Source organism: Onychostruthus taczanowskii, unplaced genomic scaffold, assembly GCF_017590055.1.
Source record: "Onychostruthus taczanowskii isolate IOZ18803 unplaced genomic scaffold, ASM1759005v1 scaffold17, whole genome shotgun sequence".
Taxonomy (NCBI): Eukaryota; Metazoa; Chordata; class Aves; order Passeriformes; family Passeridae; genus Onychostruthus; species Onychostruthus taczanowskii.
Window position 1 is genome coordinate 318177 of NW_024498906.1, and position 15067 is coordinate 333243.

Here is a 15067-nt window from a genome sequence, read left to right on the forward strand (position 1 = left end):
GTGAGGAGATTATCAATGGCTGGTCAGGGATCATGCCATGAAATAATGAGCATTTGCAACTCTTAATACTCTTCTTAATGATGAGGAATTATTTGTTCTAAAGCTCAGTGTTGGCCATAGACCGTAGGTTGGGCTCTATGTGGCCACTGCATAGAATCTTTGTTGGCCAGTTCTACCTTCTGCCTGGAACAATGGGAAGAGTATGGCTATTCCTAGAAAAGTCAAGACTGTGATAAGGAAACAGGAGATACTGTCTGCTAATGTAACTGAACTGGTCTCTTCAAAGAGAATCTCTTCAGAAGATTTGGAATAGAATACTCTCTTGCCCTTTTCTGTGGTGTCTTACCCTGCTTCCCAAAATCAAGATACATGTAGGCCTGGTCTGCTGACTCTGCAGTGCACTATAGGCAGTGCAGATGGCCAGGCTATTCTTTGCCCATCTCCTGTAACTCTGTATGTGTTCCCAGCCCATACCAGCCAGCACAGCAGCATTCCCAGTGTCAGTAGTTTACTCCATTCTCAGGATGTGAGACACCTCCATCAAAGCACTTCTACACTACCATAAATGGAGTTTGCCTTGGAAGACCATATTGCATAATTTATAATTAATAAACCAATGGTGAAGAATTTAAACCCCCAAAAAATTGTGCCAAGATGTCTGAAAATTCTAAGATGTTTCTGTGATTGGAGTGAGGTAATTTATTGCCAAACAGACTATGTTTTTGTGGGCAGACTATGCAAAGCATGGCATTAAAATGATGAAGAACTAAAGGGAATTCACCTCAGCTGCTCCTGAAGGACATCCTTTTCCTTGTACTGCACTAGAGGACCAGAATACTGCTGAGTCAGGCTCTCTCGGCCCAATACCAGCAGGCTACAAATACCCCACATCCAAGTCAGTGAAGGAAATCTATGAAGAATCCCTTGCCAAAAGAAAAAGCAGGAGTTATTTTTCCTTTAAAATCTGTGGGGGGATAGTGTGGGGGCACATCAGCTTGCAGATGTATTCACAGAGCCTTTCAGAGAGGCTGCACCAAACCTTCTTTGCAGGGATGCATGATGCGTGTGCCAAGCACTCGGAAGTGGCCTGTCCCACGGCCCACTAGGTGGCAGTTTAGGGACACGGCAGTCACTTGGTTTTATTCATTATGCAGGAGCTGCATCACCAGAACTACGGGATTTTTTGGGTTTTTTTGGTTTTTTTTTTTTTTTTTTTTTTTTTTTTTTTTTTTTTTTTTTTTTTTTTTGGGTTTTTTTTGGTTTTTTTTGGTGTTTTTTTTTAGTTTGTTTTTTTTTTTTTTTTTCAGTTGGATGTAGCTATTTATTTTTGCCTGCCCCTGCACCGCTGGCTGCCGAACTTTGCCATCCACATGTCCTGAAGCAGGGAGACGTGGCCAGCCCAGTGACCCAGCCACAGCCAGTGGGTACCACAGCCCTGAGCACAGGCTGCAGGCTGGCCCTGACAGACACGTCACAGCACCCAGCTCACAAAAAATATCTTGCTCTCACAGATTTTGAAATCTTACCCTTTTTGACATTTTCACTGTGATTTTATATTTGCTTTCACTAGAACACAGGGTTTACCCTTTCTTTTCCTTTCCAGTTCCCTTTAGTTTAAAACAGTAGTCTCCTTCAATGAGACCATTCAAAAGAAAAAAAAAATAAGAAAAAAAGAAGAGAGAGTGTTTTGCAAAAGTTTGTGTTCTGTTTTTTAATTAAATTTTCTTTCCTCTCTAGGCCCCTTATCTGACTTTGATTTCAGTTTTTCTGATTATTTGAAACTGACATCGTAGAATACCAATCTGTTCAGTTACTTCTGTGCTGTTGGAACAAACTGGTTCTTCAAAAGCTGCATTTTTTTATCTATACATAAATAACATGGAGTTGGTCAGGTTTTTTTTTTTTCCTTTCCATTCTGTGGAATAAGTTAATATATTCTTGCTTTTGATGCAAGGTTTAGTGCAGACTCCCACAAGACTGTGAGCACTAGAAGCTGCCTGTCTGCCTGGCCAGGTCAAGGCAGATATCTAGAGTGCTCCCTGTCACTAAAGGGTCATTAAAACTTCTGTTTCCTGTACCCTGGCACAGTTCTGTGTTGTGCAGCAAAGCTATACCATGAGGATTTTCTAGTATGTGTATTACATATCCCTCTGAAGGGCTGGATTTATTGGGCTGTCCCTAAATGAATGAATGGGCTGTCAAATTGATGTGGCCCAAACTTACTGTGCGGTTCTGTTCATTATTTGAGCTTTGTCATCCCCAGATCATTCATGAAACCCTTGTGGACTTGGCCAGGCTACTGTTAGCAGTGCTTAGAGCCTTCATTTCTTTCAAATATATAAAAAGCTATTGTAGAAATCAGGGAGGTTATGGGCCATTCAGCTCACTGATAAAGAAATATTCTGTTGCATTCAATGGACTTTTAAAGGTCTTTGATTTTTATAGACACACAAAAAAATTGCTTTTTTTCCATTTCACTCTATTTGACCAAAAATCTGCGTTTACAGAGGAAGCCCTTCAATATATAAAAAGCTTTTCAAAATTCAAATGTTAGCATCCAGTAGTTATTAAAATTTAAAAAAATTAAGATATTCATATTCAAATACCAGAAATATTAAAGTGTGAAGGGCTCTTTGAGGTTTTTTTGACCATCAGGTAACACTACAGATGTAGCACACTTAAAAAAGGGCAGGAGAGAAATCTTGTCAGTCCCTCTCTTCCCTCTCTCCTGACAAATTTCACATGTGTTTTAAAAAAATTAATTTCAAAACTTCCTCCTCTCTGCACATATTTGATACTGCATGGTTGGAGAAGAGCAGTACCACAGAATCACATTGCCCCTGCACCTTTCTGTACAGGTCTTATTGTGTGTGTTACGGAAGAAATAATGCTATGGAAAGGTTCCTCCTTTTTAAATATACCAAATTCAGGGCTTTCTGTTGTTTTTATTTAACTTAGAGTTAAGCACTTGGAAACTTGTGACTGCTACAGAGCTTGGTGAGCCTGTGCAGAAACCTCTTGGAAACAGTGAGTTAGGTTCTTTAGCGTGTAACAAATTGTTATTATGGCTAAAGTCCTGGCCCCTTAAAAGTTTGAGGTTTGCCTTGGGCTTGGTTTTAAACACAGGCTTTCACCTGTGCAGAAATGAGCCTCGTTTGAGGAGGGAGCAGGATGGCAGGTTGCCCCTGCTGCCTGGGGCCATTGCCAGCCTGGCTCCAACTTGGCAGGAGCTGGGAAAGAGGAGAAGGGGCTGTCTGTCACTGCCAAGTGGCCTCAACCTCCTGCTTCTGCCTGCCTTCCCCATTTTGGAGAGCCAGCCCATATGTTGTGGACAGAAAACAGCCACACCATGTGTATAATATCATGTTTGCTGCTGTGCACCTGGGGACAGGCAGTTCTAAATCCTGCCACTGTCACCAGTGCTGTGCCCTGTCCTGGTGGAGGAAATCGAAAGGTGCAAAAAACTTTTCATGAGAGGCAAAGCAAGTGATTAATCCTCTGCTTTAGTTTGCTTCTCAGTCAGATATTTTGGGAATCAGGTGTTTTGTTTTGCAGATGTGTAGATCTGGGTGGTGAGTTTTCAGCTGGGTTTCTGTTTGAAATGTGAGAAGGGAGGAGGGAAGACTCGTCTGCTTTTTTATGACTTGTGTTTTCAGTAACTTTGCTGGAATTTTTGGTATGATTCCGGCTTTGTCACTCCAGCCTCACAAACTTCAAAGACAGAGGCTTACTCCTATGAATTTTTATTGGTTTCAGGTGATAATAAGGTGACAATAAGGTGACAGGGCATATCCAAGGGTCTTTCTAGCTTTTTTCTATTCTCTTAGTTTTTCTCAAAATATTTAGGTCATTATGGTAATTCTAGAATAAATTCTGGGTACTAGATTGTTTACATTCAGAGACATGGTTCCTAATGCTTCACTAAAAAACTTTTCTCCCATTTTCCCAGCACAGTAAAATGCAAGAATATGGTTTCATTAAAAATCTGCAAAAGACATATGCCATCCATTCAGCTGTCACCCTAGATCTCTGTTTTCCCTAGTGTTGAATTGTTAAAGTAACTTTTCTTTTGTGTGTAACATTTCCTTTCATTGACTTTATTGTATGTGACTGCTAGTCATATTCTGGGTGTAGCAATGACTGATTTGTTGTTGCAGACAGAGCAACCATCTGAGGTTGAATTACATCCTCAGATGAACAGACCCCCATCACAGGCAGAAGAAAACAGTTCAGCAAAAAAGGTGAGATCTGCACACATTGTACCAATCATTATGGAGTGATTTTCCTTCATCAACAAATGTGGTTGTTTTAAGTTTAAAAGCAATTAAACAGAGGGTTAGGGTTATGTTTTTACATGTTTACCTTCTCTGGAGGTGAAGACACTGGTGGAGAACTGTGATCATATGTGACATCAACTTACATAAATCATTAAGAAACCTCTTACTATGTACACATTGATGCACATGCTTTGAGAGTGACAGCTTGCCATTTATTTCAAATCAATAGGGGCATGTGGAGCCTTAGGGAAAACAAAAAAGAGTTTGATTGAGTACTCCAGCCCTGTCTTACTGTAGTTCCTCCAAATTGTGATGCACTTCTTGGTTTCAGTTATTGAGGATTTGATTTTGATGTAAATACCTTTACTAGAGGTCAGGATCTGCCACTAAATGTACATAGACTGGGAAAGATTTGCTCAAGATGTGCAGTTTCTAAGGTGTTTTTGTATGAACCTATCAGTTGTAAAAAGTAAGCACTGAAATTAAAACAGCACATTTCAAAGGGCCTTGCTTAGGGATGGAGTGGCCTTAGCAGTGCCTGTGAGCATTTTCCCTCTCCTGATCTTGCTCTGGCCACCTCTTTCCACCAGCCCCAGCCAGAACAGCTTTGGATAGGGGGCAAATACAGATCCTTCCCGTTCTGGCCCCTCCTGCAGCCAGAGAGCACCTACAAGACATTTACTCAGCCCAACCAAGAACTTTGGCAGGTGCTGGATGTACCTTGCCCTGGGAGCACCATCACACTTCTTAGTGTAATGTGGGGCACAGGCAAACATCCAGTGTCATCATTTTCTGTATGTGACAGTGCCTTCTGGCAGTGTCCTTGCTCTGCTTGCGCTCTTCATATGCTACTTGCAGCCTGGCCCTGCTCTTTCCTTGCTGTGCTTTGTAGCCCTGCTGAGGAAATGAAGTCCTTGTGGTTCTCCTACTTCATGCTCACCCTCATCCCACCTGGTTCCATAAAATGCAGCGAGGCCCACGCTGTGGGGTGTGGGAGGCTGTTGCACTGCTGAGCCACCTTCCAAAGCAGCAGCAGCCAGCCAGAGAGCCCCTTCTGAGGGATCTGCTTGGACCATTGCTTACACTGTTGTGTTTGAAAGGGGAGAGGGAATTACCCTGTGGATATCGTAGGGTTTGGGCAGCTTGAGGTAGACTGGCATTGTATGTTGGGCATTATAGTTGTGGAAGGCATATGCAAGTTCCTCCCTTGCTGTAAGGGGGGTGGTGCAGAGGTTCAGAGCATGGCATTACCAGAGATCTACGCAGCCATGATGCGCTGACATCCTGGTCAGAACATCTGATAATATTTTTAGATTTTTTTCAGTAATTACAAAACTCTTTTTTAATGTTTAAACCTTTTTCCTTATAATTCAAATTCTTTTTATAATGGCAACCCTTCTAATATGAATGATTGATGGTCTTATATTGGTTACATTTTGTATCACTCATAGAAGTCTCTTCTTGTGAGTCAGGCTGCTTACTACAGTATTTTTTTTCCTTGTAATTACTTTGTCTTTAAATGTTTCCCCATTTTTTTTCTTATTTTATGAACGTTTGGTGAAAAAGCAGTAGTGAAGGTAATCTAGCACAGTAAAATGTGTGATAGTGAAATTTGGTCATTGGTTTTGTCTTTGATGCTGATAAAACCTGTCTCAAGTCAATTGAACTTTTTGAGTCCTAGCTTTCTCATTCATGAAATGAGGCAGTAATAGCTATATCCCTTGTGAAAATGATCTAATAATATAATACACTGAAGAGAATACATTTATATTTATAATTTAAATCAGCTATAAGGTGGTAAAACTACTTCTCGTTGCAAAAGAAAGGATGTCTTAATTTATAATAATGAAAACACTTCTAACCACTGAAGTCATAAAAATGCAGTCTCTGCTTTACCTAGAAAATACAGACTATTTCTCTGATGTAACTTATCAAAAGAAATAGCTGGCCTTCTATACTTCAACATGTTAATTTTGCATGGATAATGTAATGTATTTGTATTTCAAAACTATATTCAGTGTTCCTTCATGTAAGAGAGGAGGGGAGAAGGGAGAGGCTCCATGCCAGACGTGTGAGGCAGTAAGTTGGGATGCAAGTGATTAATTATTGATTCTTTCCAACTGAAAATAGTAAAAAACAAATCTTGCTCTGTTTTTAATGCGTTTGGGTCAGCTGGGGGCTAGTACATGTGTTTATACCTCTCCCTCCTCCTCCACCCAATGCACACTAAGCTATACAACCCAGTTGTGAAGAGCCTGTCATCCAGATGAAGGTAATACACTCTTTCATTCATGAAGGGATTGCAGGAGTTATTGTTCCTTTTTCAAAGTCAGAAACCTGAGAGGCTATTACCAAATTGGAAATAAGCTCTGTATGTCTTTAAGTAATGAAATCTTAACCAGCTGTCAGCAATTTATGTGACACAAGTATTCTCCAGCCTAATGATGGGATACATATGGCCTGACTTAATGTTGCTATGCTTTTTCCTTTCAGGAGGTTGTTCTTGCTCAACCACCCTCCAAACCTGCCCGCAGGAAGCTCCGGACGGAGGCACAAGGGCTGGAGACCCCCGAGCTTTCTCCCACTATAAATGTGACTTCTTCCCTGCCAGCAGTCAAGTCCCACCTCCCAGTCCAAAAGTAAAAACCTCTATCAAGCATGCCAAACTGCAATGTGAGATCTGATGTAGCAGGGTTTGCTCTTTGTGTAATTTTAGTGCTTAATAGTTCTGTTTCTGAGGATGCTTCACAAGACACAGGTCTCTGAAATCTACATCAGTCTTCTCAAATGCAGACTAAGCCTGTAGTGACTGCCAGTGGTATTTGACACATAGCTAACCTCTTCAAAGGTGTCCTACTTCTGTACCTGCTAGACATGACTGAGGAGCAAGCCTGCCTGTTCAACCATCTCTAACACAACTTGCTTTGTATGTGAGGGTGCCGTGTTTCTGCCTTGCATGTGTTTTTTGGAATTTTGCTCCTTCATGTGGATAGATATGGCCAAATAAATGGCCAGGAAGCTGAGTCATGAAATGCTTGATGTTGGTCGTATCCTTGTGATATTTCTTTGTTGTGAGGCATGTTGGAAACAGGCTTGTCACTGGGGTGAGACAAGCCACAGACCACTTGTCTGATAATGGCCAAACCCAACACGTGTTGTTTGCTCTTGTAAATACAGCTGTCAAAGCTGTCAGCTGATTTATAGGGATTTCACTCTATGTGTATTTAATAGTGGTGGAGAAGGGATTGTACAAGTGGTAAGCAAAGGCACTTGAAATCCTGTTTGGTCTGTGCATCTCCCTCAGCTGAAGCACTGTGCAAACATTATACCCCACCATCACCCAGGGCCTTGCAAATGACATCTGATTCAGTCTGAAACAAAATCAAGCTGCCCAAATCAATTGAGCGTTTCTTGGCAGACTGTTTATCAGTAGACTGAATCTGTGCTGCATAATTGGAGATTAGAATAAGTAATAAGACTCCTAGGATGCTCTTGAAGTACTATTTTGTGCTTTGGGAGTGCATATTCCATTGTGGTTCAAAGATAACAGCATTTGTTAACATCTCAATATTGTCTTGTCTGTTCTTTCCGAAAATGTTAAAATGGCCACAGACATATATTGCCCTGCCTTTTTTTTCCCCCTATCATTTATTACTTTATAGCCTATGGAGAGTAGTTTGCAGGAAAATAGTGAAGCAGAAAACTGACAGTTCACTGGAAGATAACAGCATAAAGTCCTGTTGCTGTGCTGAGAGTCTATTGCAAAAATCAGTGTCAACACAGCTTCTCTCTTAACAGCTCTGTTAAGAGAGAAGAGCTAATGGGCACTGTGTGCCCCTGGACCATATTTAAGTAGGGCATCTGTTTTAGATCAAATCTGGCATTAAAGAGCTCTTGTTTCCTCATGTAAAACTTTAAAATAATTTATTTGGAAAGGGGCTTGGATATTCAGTCAATATTTTCTGTATTTTCTTTCTTTTTTGCTGTTGTTATCTCTCTTGCTTTGAATAGGTTGGTCCTTATCTACAGCTGTCTCTTTTTATACCTGTCTGCATAGCTGTCATTTCCTCCAGATCAGTTACCACAGGCTATGAAGCAATAAAAATTCTTAATTAATAAAATAAGTTCTTTAAAAAAAGGTACATCCTTTATTTTAGCAGCAAAAAAGCTGAGGGAAGTCAATCAGTCATCTTCCCATTTGTCATGTCAGATGGTTTTGGTGGAAATGACTGCTTTGAATAAAAGAAGTATTAATTTTTGAGTTAAAGAAACATCAGAATCAGCAAAACTCTGAGACAGAATTTTCATGCCAATGTCCTTTCTTTCTGTATAGAATGATTTCCGTATTTTCTGTTAACCACTTGTGTCTCTTTAAACTCTACAAGTCTCTGAAAACAGCTAATGCAAGATACTGCAGTAAGCACAGCTATGCAGGGATCATTCTTAAGCTCAAGGAGAATGCAGTGATCTTGAAATAATTGAGACAGCCTAAAATATTTCTGTCATTCAGGTTAACAAGTTTCAAATATTCCTCCTGATTCAGGCATCTTATTTCATTGTTACATTGTTCTTCTCCTAAATCTGTAGTTTGTACCTTGTCTTTGACACGTAGTCCAGGGTGCAGAGAGTTATGCAGAATGGGTGACTGCTCTTCTGTCATCAGCCAGTGCTGAGACTCTTAATTGAAATGTCTTGTATTTATCTGTCTGGCAGACAGTCTTCCAAGCAGAAAAGGGCTATTCAGACCGCTATACGAAAAAACAAAGAAGCCAATGCTGTGCTCGCCAGGTTGAACAGTGAGCTCCAGCAGCAGCTGAAGGTAAGGAATGCATTGAAAATCAGTGACAAAGCTCCCTGCAATCAGTTATGTGTCACCTCCAGCAGTATAGAAATCAGAGCAAAAAATAGGGCAGTAATTGAAACAAGCACAGAGATGAGAGCTTTTAATGAGAGCACACTGCCATCATTCCTTGGGTCAGGTTTTACTTGCTTCCATCTTTAGCAGGCCAGTGCTGTTACCTGTGTGTTTTGCAGCAGGAAGAGACAGAGAAGTTTGTCTCAGTTCACAAAAGAGAAGAAAACTGAACTTGTCCTTCAAGTTGTATTGCTGTCTGGAAGCTTTCTGACAGAGCAGAGCTCTGTTGTTTTAATAGAGACCAGAAGACTTGATGGGTACTCCTCAGGCACATTTTGCACTGAGGCTCGGGGGGGTTCAAGTGCACTCCCACTCTGAGCTCTGAGCCTTCCCAGATGGGGAAGCAGACCCTGGAGGAGCTGCAGTCCAGCCCAGCTCCCACACTGGCACGGGGCCCTTTCATGGGAGGTTGGTGAGAGCCTGGCTGGCTGCCCTGTTCTGGAGCAGGGTGCTGCATGTGAGCATCCCCAGAGTTCTAACACACCTCTCCTCCTGCAGGAGGTTCACAAGGAGCGCATTGCCTTGGAAACGCAGCTGGAGCAGCTTCGTCCTGTCACCGTCTTGTGACGTCCCGCATGGCTGTGCGTGAGCAGGAGCAGAGCAGTGTCCAGCAGCCTTGCAAGGAGAGGAGTTCTGTGCAGCTGAGCAGGGTCTCTGCCAAGGCAGTGGGGGAGGATTGGCCTTGCTGGCTCTCTCTTCACCCCATTACACACATTTTGCCTTTGCAGGTGAGGAAGGTACAGAAAACAAATACCTGACTATGGAATATTTCCAAGTGGGGGATGCTTTGCCTTCTTTCCTCCCCCTTCCCAGCCTAATGTGTAAATGCAGTTTATCTCTGAAATGAATAACCTGAGAGTATTTTATTTATGTAAAGAATTCCTGATTTATATGTGTTTTGGCAGCACCTCCTGCCCTGATCATTAAGAGGTACAGCATTCCTGAGTTATTGCTTAAATTGAAAACTCATCCTCTGAGATGGGCTTCTGGATGTTACTGATTCCTGTAGGATTGTATCATTGTAGAGTACCTGTGGATTTAACGTACCACAGGAACAGAACTTGCAAGATGTACAGAATCTTTATCCTCAATCACATGTCAAATAATTATTTTCTTAGTACTGTTTATTATGCAATCACGGATGTATTTTAATGTTAGAGAACTTGTATTTTATTAGTTCAAATCATATAGGAGAACAGTAAAAAATACTAAAATATAATTATTTTGGAAATTAGGAAAAAAAAATCTTTTTGAGCTACAGCTGTTTCTAATCACCAGTATTTGAGCACTTGCTTGCAACTACCAGTGTCTCTGCATTCTTTTAGCATGTTCGAGATGGGTGGTGTATAGCCTTTTTCTTTTCTTCTTTTCCTTTAACCAACAGTGTATTTCTAACAAGAGGTTAAAAATGCATTCAGGTAATTTTTATAAAAGCTATTCTATGTACATTTGTATTAGTCTGCTTTGTTGTCTTAATAGCTGCTGATTTATTTTAAGGATGTGTACAAGAACTGTACTTCCAGAAGAGGCAAGATAGCAGAAGTGCTATGTGTGAGACTATAAAATGTGAGATGGAAGTAATTGCCTTTTACAGCAGGCTTTTGTTAAGGTTCCTTTGCACATCAGTGGAGATGCTACTGATAGGAGAAAGCTGCTAATGCCCATCTGTTTTCTAAAGGAAGAAGTAAAGATTAATCTTTAACCTGCATTTGATCCCGGGCCAGCTGAATCCTGTAGGGAGTTTTCCCTGGATGCAGTGGTGGCTTTGGTCTCAGTTCTTACAGTGGAAGCTGGCTAATGAATGTTGCAGTATTTCTTGGGGCAATACTCTTGAACTGGGTGACTTCAGACATAATAATGTCAACCCTGCTCCCACCATGGGTATGGTGTGCTTTACTGCACAGGGATGCCACCTACCTGTTGTCCACCTTAAACATGTCCCTGCACACGTCACACTGACCTGATTTAAGTGTATGTGGTTGCCTTGCAGAAATGGTGCAGCAATTTTGTCACCCTTGTGGGTGTGATGCTTGCTCCCTGTATCTGTAGGATGGCCCTGGGGCTGAGAGGAAGGAGAAGCAGGTTTGAAGCAGCTGTAACCTCTCCTTGGGGTGTGTCGTGGTATGGCTGCCTTGCCATATCAGAGGGCACCAGAGCAGCCAAAAGTTTTGTTGAGAGATAAGAAAGGCATCACTGGGAGTGTTTGAAGTGGTAAGGAAACAGTCTACTTTTGCTGAAAGGAATGTGGAAGGCGGACATGAATCCAGAAGTCTGCAGGTGAAAGTAAGCATTGGCAGAATTGTTACTGAAAGTCTGTTTTTGTAATGCACTAGTTTTGATTCAACTAAAGATCACTGTGTCAACCAGCAACAACTGTTCTTCTGGATTTGGGACTTCTCTCATGTGGCTGTTGCATAGCTGGGGTCAGATGGTCGTTCCTGGTCAGTGACAAAATGTGAGGAATGCAAGCTTTTCTGGGAATCTGCAAAAGAGCCGCTGCCCTCTTGCTAATAGTGGTATTGCTGAGAATTTATCATCATTTATTTCATTTGTTCATAATACTACTGAGTCATTCCTGAGATTTAATGAGGTTAAGTGCTTGCTCTGTTTGCTTTTTAGTTCATACATTGTAATTTGCTTAATAAGACCTTACTATTTCATAGGAAGTAATCATATGGCACACTTGTTTTTTGTTTTATGGGTAATTTTTAAGGAAGGCTTTTAAATTATTATAAAGAACCATGTACACTGCATTTTTAAGGCAGTAGAGGAAGTCATATTTGTCTATATAAGGGGAAGTCATATTTGAAAGGAGCTTCCTTTGAAATAATCTCCCATTTATTTCACCTGAGTTATTCATGGAATAGACACTCTTCAAGGGAAGAGTGGAGGAGTCTGCTTTATACTGTCTTTTTCAAATGTCTCCCTTCTAAAATCCAGGAGTTTTTTCATTCACTGGAGATTATGATACTTGCTTAGCCAACAATTAAATACTTGCTTGGCTGTTACTTTACCACTGGATTAATACATAAAAGTATTTAACAATCCCTGCATTTTAGCACTGCAATCAAATACTCCACTCAGCTTTAATGACTAGAATGTGAGTTGATTTGTATTCTTTTTGGTGAAATATCAGCCATGATGATGATGATACACCACTTCAAACATCAGTAAAGTGAAATATTCAGGGAGAGTTGTTGATGTGTTATACATATGATGCCAGAGGTTACTCTTCTGTATGTCTCAGTGGTTAAGCATTTATGATAGCCCACACAAAATGAAAAAAAGTGTCTGTTCTTGGGAAGCTGTTGGCATTTTGAGGAGAGAGAAGGCATCATGAAGCTATGACAGTGCTTCTGTCAGTTCCTCCATGCAGCCATGCTTATGGCTACTGTTAACAGTCCCTGGCTGGTCCAAATTCACATCTAAGTCCAATATTACAGATTTTCTTAAAAATTACTTTTTCTTTAGAAAAATGTGGGTGGATCAAAATCATAATTTCTTGCAGATACCTTTGCTTTCTCAGACTTTGGATGGGAGGTGCTCCTACATCCAAAACCATGTGGTCAGAAAGGGAGACCTCACAGGCTTAATGTTCAGGGTACTTTCTTGAGGTACAGGTGAGCGATCAGGTTTAAGCCCCTGACATCCCCGACCCAGAACAGCAACTAAGGTTTGCCTGCCCCAGCTGCCAGCCTGATGAAGGAGTGGGATCGCATTCCCGTGCATGAGCTCTCACTGTCCTCAGTTTTTGGTTTCTCTAGGTACTTGGGCAGAGCACAACATGCCCAGCAAGAGAGGAAAAGTGGGAACAGGAGCACGGCATCCTTGCATCTGAGAGATGTGCTGACCATGAGCCTGGTGCTCCTTTTCAAGTCTTCGGTGCGCAAATAAATATTTTTGTCTACAGAACAGGGCTAGGCAGAGCAGATAAAGATCTTCCTCAGTATGTGTGTAAGTGTGCACTCAGGTGTATTCCATTTGTTCGTGCTTTTCTTTGTGGGTCTGCTAACATTCATATCACATGATACCTATATTTGTTTCAATCTGTGGTAATTCTGTGGTGAAAAAAGAAAAATGCCCAGCTAAGTGTAGTGACTGATTGCCTTTGTAGATAAGCCGCTTTCATCTGAGCCTTTCAAAATAAATAATGACCTGGTAATTAAGCAAGGCAAACAGTTTCCATTTCTGAGGCATTCCTTTATTAAACAAACTACCTGTGAACACACATTAATCCTTAAGGATCAATGTCCTTTTCCTAGTTATTAATATTATACTAGAATGCAGTGGAAGCATTACCAACTCTTTCCAGGAAGTCCTCAGTTCGCTCTTCCAGAGAGTTTTGGTGATGTAACAAAAGTGTGTTTAGTCAAGGCAGCCTTGTTACTGGTAAATTGTTGGATATCCTGTTAAAGTCAAAGTATTATCTTCAGACTGCATGGCAGTAGTTTTCCTGTTGGAAATTCTGTATCCACATCAGGGAGAAGAATTTGTTTGGCTATCATCCAGACAGTTCCAACTTGAGGGATGATCAGAGGACTGGAGCACCTCTCCTATGAAGACAGGCTGAGTTCAGGTTGTTCAGCCTGGACAAGAGAAGGCTCTAGGGAGACCTTATAGCACCTTTCAGTACCTAAAGGTGCCACAAGAGAGCTGGAGAGGGACTTTCTGTACAAGCATGTAGTGACAGGACAAGGGAGAATGGCTTCAAACTGAAAGAAGGCAGGTTTGGATTAGATATAAGGAAGAAACTCTTCACTGTGGAGGTGGTGAGATACTGCAAGAGGTTGCCAGAGAAATTATGGCTGCCCCACCCCTTGAAGTGTTCAGGGCCAGGTTGGAGGGAGTTTTGAGCAACCTGAACAGTGAAAAGTGTCCCTGTCCACAGCAGGGGGGGTTGGAATTAGATGATCTACATGGTCACTTCCAATCCAAACCAGTCTGATTCTACAACACTGCCAAGGCTAGCCAGCATAGGGTGATGAGGCTGTGCATGGTAAAATGACCACAAAGGGATGGCTGGCATTTGGAAACCTTCATGGGAAGCATTTAGGATGGGCATGTGTGAAAATTGCCTGTTGGGGGTGCATAGGTTTCTTTCCTCCCAGATGAGCTTCCAAATCAGGAGGCAGAGATCTGTAAAAGTTGCTAGCTGGGATATGAGGGATGTCCATTTTCCAGTACCATCAGCCTTTCTGTCTCCAGCATACACGGTCTTTGACAAGAAAACACATGGGTTCATGAAGTCACGTATTTTATTGGCAAAAGAATAAAATATTTTTTTCAAGAAAAAAAAATCTTAGTGATTTAGTATCTTTGAAAAGAGATTATGTATTTTGGAGCTTTTTTCAGCTATCTTGATATGTGCTATGAACATATGCATTATGTTTTACTCTGTTATGGATTTTTTGATACAAAGGACTTGTATTGCAAGCATTATGGTTGTTAATCTAAAAAAATGCCCCAAGGCTATTATATATTTGAATTTTAACTTATAAATTAGATAGCCAGATTTAAGTAATTTGTTTTCACAGCTGCAGACTGTCCCCGTGGTAAGCTGCAAAATGTATAGTGTTCTATACTATGCCCATCTAATTTTGGAAAATGTATGTGATATGAAGCTGGGTGCTACATTAAAATAAAAGCGTCCAATGAGTTCAAATTGCCTTTGCTTTTGTGGTTTATTTAGGATGTTGATGGTACAAATCTGCCAGGAGACCAGAAACTGTGACACCCAGTGGAAAAAATACCATGTTGAAATGGCTGACCTTTAGCTTTGAAAGATGAAATCACTTACATTGGAATTGTGTGTACACAATAGAGACAGAGAGAGACTTATTTAAAGTGAAATCATATTTCCTTAGGCTCCAATTAA

The 15067-nt window shown here is 41.1% G+C and overlaps 1 protein-coding gene across 3 annotated transcripts in view; it reads left to right on the forward strand.

The window, feature by feature from the left end:
- Positions 1 to 15067, forward strand: part of REPS2 (RALBP1 associated Eps domain containing 2) — a 101081-nt gene that overhangs the window by 81647 nt on the left and 4367 nt on the right. The window contains exons 15-18 of one of the 3 annotated variants that reach the window (XR_005952298.1): positions 4158 to 4241; positions 6771 to 6916; positions 8991 to 9096; positions 9691 to 9920. Coding sequence is in view for 2 of the 3 variants with exons in the window: in XM_041399911.1 (XP_041255845.1) it covers positions 4158 to 4241; positions 6771 to 6916; positions 8991 to 9096; positions 9691 to 9759 (405 nt within the window). In the remaining variant the exon portion in view is untranslated. Of the gene's footprint in view, positions 1 to 4157; positions 4242 to 6770; positions 6917 to 8990; positions 9097 to 9690; positions 14855 to 15067 lie in introns of those variants that run through there. The other 2 variants (XM_041399911.1, XM_041399913.1) reach the window with 2 other exon arrangements.